Source organism: Petaurus breviceps, unplaced genomic scaffold (genome assembly GCF_028583685.1).
Source record: "Petaurus breviceps papuanus isolate PSGF00001 unplaced genomic scaffold, PetGlider_PUasm1.0 185, whole genome shotgun sequence".
Lineage (NCBI taxonomy): Eukaryota > Metazoa > Chordata > Mammalia > Diprotodontia > Petauridae > Petaurus > Petaurus breviceps.
In genome coordinates, this window is record NW_027185797.1 from 23,915,816 (window position 1) to 23,923,457 (window position 7,642).

The window sequence follows — 7,642 nt, forward strand, 5'->3', positions numbered from 1 at the left end:
CTAGGGAAAACAGCAACATTCCAGCCCTGCAACAGGGGAATAGCCAAAGAGGAAATTCTTCTACTCTGAGGGTGGTGGTCTTTCCAGATCATGTCTGACCTCAGGAAGTCAAAAGGCAAGGCTTAGGTTTGTCAGAGGGACACCAGATTCCTTTCCCATCCCACCTTTTGATTCAGCATTGAACACACCCTCCGCCCCCCTTCCCCCCCCCAAAAAAAATACCCAAGTCTATCAATCCTATGTCGTACACTTGGAGTAGTCTCTGCCAAGGCAGGACACAACAGCCAACAGACAGAGGAAGCCAGGTTCTCATAAACCATGCTAACAGGCCCCTCCCACCCACCCTACTAAACCTTACAAACTAGTTTTTAATGATCCCCACCCACCCCACCCCACCACTTAACCTGTACTGATTTAAGGGGGAAAAAAAGGAACAAAAACCCCACCCTCCACCAGAAGATCACACACAGAACCCCAGGACCAGGACCCAGATATCCTTTGGGGGACAAGCTAAGCAGACTAAGAAGCAAACTGCACACAGAAAGAGGGCAAAGGCCTGGCAGGCAGTGACTCGGTTCATTCAATAGACAGGTAACATTCAGTCTGGATGCTCTGTGAAAGAAGAGCCTTCACAGCCAATTCTACCTGAGTTTGTAACGTTTATACAATCATTAGGAGGGTCTAAGACCATGCAGGTACTCACAAAGCTTTTAGAACCAACATTGGTTAAACAATGGCAGGACACTTCCCGCCTCTCTGGCTTAATGTTAACCCGTAAGATCATTTTATTTATTTCTTTTAAATAGAGGCATGTCTTCTCACCATGACACAAACCCAATGCACTGGAACTCCGAGGGGGGATCTAGAGACACTACCTAGGAAAAAAGGAAGTGGGGGGAATGGGAGATCAACCCTACTTTCTGGTAATGTGCTTTTCAATTTTTATTATTTAATTTAAAACAAACAACCCCAAAAAATCCCTTCAGATTACCTTTGGTAGCAAAAACAAAACAAAAAACACAAAACACATTCACTCAAAGAGTTCTCCCCAAATGAAGTGGGTTATTTATGGGTCATGGTGGAAGACATCCCACTGGGTCAAGAAAACTACAAATACAATCACAAAGTCAAAACAATTCTCATTCCCTTCAAAAGCATTTCTAGCAATACAATCTTCTCTAACAGGATGTATTTGTAAACATCCAAACATAAGATAAAATAAAATATTTTTCTCTTGAAGAGAGAAGACCTAAAGGTCTTGAGAATGTAAGAATGTTACAAATTCAATTTCCAAGTAGGTTTCAAATGACTAGTAGTTTTTGCTTTTAATACTGAAAAAAGTGGATTTTTAAAACAAGTTTGCATAACTCTTCATTAAAATAAAGTCCAATTTGTTAAGAACTAAGAACTAAGTTCGCTTGAGTTTTGTAAGAACATTTGGTTTAAATTAAGTGTTTATCTAACGAGGGCAACTGAACAGTCCTCCTGAAAGTCAACAAAATCCCCTGTAAGTCGATGGATGGATGGATGGATGGATGGATGGATGGATGGATGGATGGATGTGTTTGACTCTGTAGGCATGGGAGAACTGGTTTGTTTGTTTTTTTTGCCTTAAATGGATTAATACTATTTCTTCAGAGACCTGTTGAGTGCTAAAGTGAGGTAGACGCTGTCTCTCTAAAAATGAGGTAGAAAACAAAGCAAACAACAAAAACCCAACATCTTCTTAAATACGAACTAAAACAACAGAACAGGTGGAATGGTTTGTGCATCCTGCATCACCAGCAAGCAGGGAGCCCTGAGTACGGAGAGGGAGGGACTCAGGATCCGAGAAATATTTGTCTAACGCAAGTACCAGTGTTTGATTTTTATACAGCTCCAAACTGTTGGAAACAAACTCCAAAGAGAGGTGTTTAAATAAATACCCTAGTTCCTTTTTTTTTTTTTTGCACCCCATATATTTTTTTTTTAAAAAAACAAAAAAAAACAGAGAAAAAAAAAAAAACAAACCCACAAAACTTTGGCACGACTTTCACTCATTTACCAAACACAGAAATCTCACCATCTTTGAAAGAAGAAAACAAACAAACACGATTCTGCTAGACCAAGCCTAAAGACTTCTCTCTTCAAATAAATTAAGCTTTGGCTTAACTAAAAAAGCCGATCTCAAGTTATCCCATTGGAAGCCAAACACGAAGTGCCCTAATTCTGTCTGCAACTTGGAAGTTTGGGGCCCAATGTTAGATTTTAGGTTGTCTTCATGCTACTCCTCAGGGGTTTTGCCCAAGTAAGTTATACTTAAAACTGGTACCCACTGAAGGGTTTTGTTCTAGGTCTCCTAGGGTACTTACTGCATTATACAGTGTCAGGGCTTCGGCTCATGTACGTGTTCTGTGTCACAGGCTTGGCAGCAGGATTGCCTAATGGTCACTTTAGCTACAGGAAAGCAATTTGTTTTAGCTGACCACACTTCTGAAAGGTCATCAGCCCCCTACCCAAAGTGGTTTTACCCATTGATTATGTAAATTTCTTCAGGAGAGTGTTAGGGCACAAATGCCTTGGATGAAACCAGAGTTTGATGAAAACTTCACTGATCTTCCTTTTGTGCCTCCCACCAGCAGCACCCACTGTACCTAAAAACAATGGAGATTCCTGGAAGGTTTCTCAAAGCCATGTCTTCATGGGAAGCAAACTGCCCCCTTCTCTCATGTTTTGCCTCAGCTTTACCTTTCCTGGATACTTCAGCATTACCTAATAACGGACAAGTAAATGTAAATTCGCCAAGAACAGGGATTTGGGTGCTTTTGGAACAGCCACCCCCAGGGGGTCCTAGACGTTGGCTTTCCTTGTAGTCTTCCCTTTCAATGAAGACCCACCATGTTGGAAGCCAAACTTGCATCCTTCAGGAGTGCTTAGCACTCTGGGAGGAGGACAAGAATGGCAGTGGGGATCCACAGATGGTGAAGTTTTACCAACAGTGGCTTTCCAATGTCTGAATGACAGCCAGGCCTGTTAGTGCTGTTGACCCACTGAATTAAAAGGGGCAGCACTACCAAGGAAGAAAGCCAACCAACCCACTTCTGATTTCAGTCACTTAAATGCAGAGCTCGTGCCAAGCTTACATGGCTCCCAGATACAGGTCACTGAAGGTCATCTACGATAACACAAAGCTTTAATGCTCTCATGACACATGTCACATGACATGATGGCTAGTCACCTTCAGAGCCAAAACAACCAAATTCTTGATACTCCTGATCAACAAAAAAGTCTCAAATTTTCCCCCCAAAATGTCTGGGGGAACAGAGCAGGAGACTATAGGCACAACAGAAAGATGAGCTGTAATAACAGGCAAAGGCAACATGACTATTCCAGGGTAGACCACTTCGACCATCTGGTAAGGTCAAGATTATGAAGAAAAAAATCTGTAAGTATTCCCAGAATTGATATATAGTTAAAGCTTTTAAAACCATTTGTCTTTGGTATTTTAAGGGATGTTAGGATAGCATTTTCTCACTAATAAAATAAGACCTTCCCCAACTGTTAACCATAAAAAAAAATCCAATGAGATCTAGAATTTAGGGACAAAAGTGGAAACAGCTAAAGAAAATAGGAAAAGTTTCATAATTAGAGGCACTGCATTAAGGGTAATTAGGAAATGAGAACCATTCATATGCATTTTTCTCACCTCTTAACCCCTTCCTGATAGCTAATATCTGGGTGCAATGCCTTGCCTACGCTAAGGAATTTGCCAGGCTCAGTTTCCACAGGGGAGAGCAGTCTGGCTTCTACCTTCAATACTTCATCTCCTACGAGAGACAGTGGATACGTTTGCAATTTTTTGTAGATACACTGAGAATTTTGTGGATACAGTGTTCTCTCTCCTTTGATACACAATGGAACTGAAGACCTCAAGAACATAAAAGGGGAGAGAAAGAAGAAAACAAACAAGGAAGGAAGGCCCATCAGGGAAAGAAGAAGACAGCAAACATAAGAGAGATCTCGAGCCATCCAGTTCCAATGGCCCGATCAAAGCCAACGCTGCTCAAGTAAGGTGTCTGGACAAGGGGATTTAGTGACCACTGTGTGCTATCTTCTCCTTAAGGGTCAAAAGCTATGACCTTTTGGAAATAATGGTTCATTCCTCCTTCCAGGATATGAAGACTTCTGACCACTGAAAAGTAGGCAGCTCCCAAACCTTCACTCACCAAGAGACAAAGTGAGAAGTTTTGCATCTGCGACTAGTATAAAGGTCTGTCTCTGCTGCCGCACAACTATCCATCAAGACAGGTAAGGAGCCACTGGAAAAGGTCACAAGAAAGAACCTTATGCCCAACAAGAGCATGCCCTCCCAAGTGCCCACAGGTCTGGCCGCTCCATCTGGCTTTTGTTCTTTGGAATTGCCGGAAGCAGAGTAAGGAGGAGGTGGCCTCCTCCCTCCCTCCCTTTCACCTGCCACCATCAACATCGGAAGGGGAATATTTCAGAAGGGCAAAGATCTTTACATTCAAAAGCACTCCACGGAATTAATGCTGACTGTATCAAGTCTCCTGTGCAGCACCGGTTTTCAGCAAACGATGCAGTTAAAGTGACTCCTCAAAAGATCCAAGAAATTTTTTTTTTGGTTGGGGGAGGGAAGGGAACCAGAGGAAATGTTAACAAATCTGACAGTTAAAGATTTTTGTTCCCTGAACTTCCAAAGCTGTAAAAAATTGTGCTTTAAAATAAAAATTTTATTTTTCCACCTACCACCATCACTCTTAGGAAAAAAAAAAAGGAATTCCTAGCTACAACACACAAAACATTCGACTATTCCATGCCCTTAACAATTTTGCATGTTTTTTTTTGCTTCTACTGATGTGTACACACACCCTCCACACACACACACACTCACTCTCTCTCTCTCTCCAAACATTTTTAAAAGTTTTAAATCCAAGAATTAGATGACTTCCATTCTTCCTAACCATTTTTTCTAACAGATTACACCCTTCCCTCCCCCACAAAACTATCTCCCCAAAACACAGAACATTTTAATAAAAGTCATCAAAAACCCAAGATGTCCGCCATCTCCTTGCCTTCACCATTTGGGGCAGCAGGGAGACTGCACACACTCCTCTAAAATAGAACCCCAAACTAGAAAAGGCCCACTCTTCTGAGCTGGCACACCCACCCATATTTTCCAGAAATAAGAAAAAGCTGCTGAACAGGAAGTCAAATATACTGAGGTATGAAAGGGTAAGAGGAAAATGTTCTCTGTTGCAGCATTTTAAAAAAGTTTTTAAAAGGCTTATTACCAAAACACACTTAACACAGGCAGAAACCCACAAACCACAGTCTAGAACCGGGAACACAGACGCTCTAAGTAAGTACCTAAGCCTACTTTTTTTAATCTTATTTTTCAGTATTATTTTTTTTAAGTTAGAGAGCCGCATTTGGCTTCCTCTCTAGAAAGCTTTGATCGAACACGACCAATCCAGTGACAGCATGAAAACCAATCCAATCGTCGGCTTGTGCATTCAATAACCCGTTTGGGGATGGAGGTAAATACAAAATCTGCACTGGGCTGAGAAGGGAGTGGGGAAAGGAACAAAGGGGGGGGGACCCAAAGAACATGAGGTAGATAGACTCTATAACTTCCCAGGCTCAATCCCTGCAGAAAGAGAAGTACATTCATCTGTAAAAAAATAAAGATGAGGTAGGTCTTCAGTAACGTTGTACTTTTTTTGTTCTCATAATAAAGAAAAAAATTTCCCTGAGACAGTTTCTTCTTTGAAATTCAAAATGGAAAAAAAAAACACAAAACATCACACACCCCCCCCCCAAAAAAACAACTGCAAAGCCAATACTTTCTACTAAAAGATGAGGATTCGATTGTTTCCAAAATCTACCACGACGATCATGCCATCTGGAGTGACAGCAATGCCAGAGGGCCGGTCCATTTGGCCAAAGCCACTTCCCTGAGCACCAAATTTGCATATGAAACTGCCATTGGATTCAAATATCTGCACCCGATGATTCCTGGAATCAGCAACTATGATGCGTCCTTCTTGGTCCACGGCGACCCCCTGAGGGCGCAGGAACTGCCCATTGCCTGTGCCCTCTGACCCCAGGAAGCGGGCAGACTGGCAGTCTGGGTGAATGACTAGTAGGCGGTGGTTGTTGAAGTCAGTCACCACCAGATGGCCTTCATGGTTGAAGGTCACACCCCGGGGGGAATCAAAGTGCTTCCAGAGGGCCCCTTCAAAGCCATACTTGTTCAGGAAGGCTCCCTCAGGCCCAAACAGCTGGACCCGGTGGTTCCGTGTATCAGAGACTAGGATCTTGCCTTCTGAATTCACTGCCACATCCCAAGGGTAGTTGAATTGTCCGTTCTTCGTGCCCTTCTCCCCAAATTTGAGGAGGAACTGCCCTTCAAATGTGAAAATCTGGATCCGATGATTGTCCTTGTCAGACACCACAATCCTCCGGGAGGAGTCGCAAGCCACTCCAGCAGGGCGGTCGAACTGGCCAGGCCTGGAGCCCAACGTGCCGAACTTGTGATGGAAGGTGCCACAGGGCTTAAACACTTGGATGCGGTTGTTGCTGCGATCGGCCACGATGATGTAGCCTTCCTTGTCCACGCTGACCCCCCAGGGGCGACACAGCTTCCCGTCGCTGTCCCCTTCGCTGCCGAAGGCCAGGCCGGGCAGCCCGATGCCTACGTAGCTACGGCCAGACTTGACCAGCACCTTGAAGGGGCTATTCTTGATGTGTTGGTTGCATATCATAACAGAGACAAGGTGCTCACCCTCCAGCTGTGGCCGGTAGCTCACCAGGTACGTGCCATTCTGCTGGTCACTGACATCAGCACCAAACAGATTCCCATCGGGCCCCATCACCACCACCGACATCAGGTCCCCACCTGAAAGGCGTGGTTCCCCATCATGGTCATACCCAATCACTGTAAATGAGGCCACCTTGCCTTGGAGGGCACGCTTGAGGCCTTCCCCGGTGGCCTTGGTCAAGGGGGCAAAAGCCCCACTACTGACAAAGCCCAGAGACTTGATGGCCAGGTACAAGGCCTGGTCCGGGGGGGTAAACATCATTCTGTCATCTTCCTGGGGCTTTAGGAGGCTCCGGACATTCTTCAGCTCCTGGACCTGAGCCAACATTCGATCCCGGGCCAAGAGGATGTCCATGGCACGCCCCTCCTCCAGGACCTGCTGCACGGCGCTGATGGTGCTATCTAGTTTGTTGAGGTTCTGACGAAGCTTTTCCACCTGCAGATACAGAGACTTGGCCTTGACCTGCCGGATCTTCTCCACCTAAGAGAAGAAAGGGAAGAGGCCTTGTTGAAAATTACACATCAAAAGTGATGATTAACAGTCAACTTTTGTATCTTGGGGGCACAAAAGCTCCCAACAGGCCTGAAAAGGAAACTGAGGCACTGGAACCTCAGAACAGACAGACTTTCAGGAATCTGACTTTGTTCACTGAAGAACTTTAGGGAAGTTTTATTAAGGCCTTTTAAGGAAATACCCCATCCCACAAAGCTGTTCCCTCTCTTGTAACAAAACAAAGAAACCCAACAAAACAAAACAAAAACAGTCGAGCCCAAACAGTCAGGCCTCAATGACAGATCTGATTATGTAGTGAACATTCTTGC

The 7,642-nt window shown here is 44.2% G+C and overlaps 1 protein-coding gene across 1 annotated transcript in view; it reads right to left on the bottom strand.

The window, feature by feature from the left end:
• Positions 1–1,955: 1,955 nt before the first annotated feature.
• The window catches only part of TRIM71 (tripartite motif containing 71), an 87,783-nt gene continuing 82,096 nt past the window's right edge, over positions 1,956–7,642 (bottom strand). The window contains exon 4 of the mRNA XM_069088579.1: positions 1,956–7,301. Within this exon, the coding sequence (XP_068944680.1) occupies positions 5,850–7,301 (1,452 nt within the window). The 3' untranslated portion in view covers positions 1,956–5,849. The remainder of the gene's footprint in view (positions 7,302–7,642) is intronic.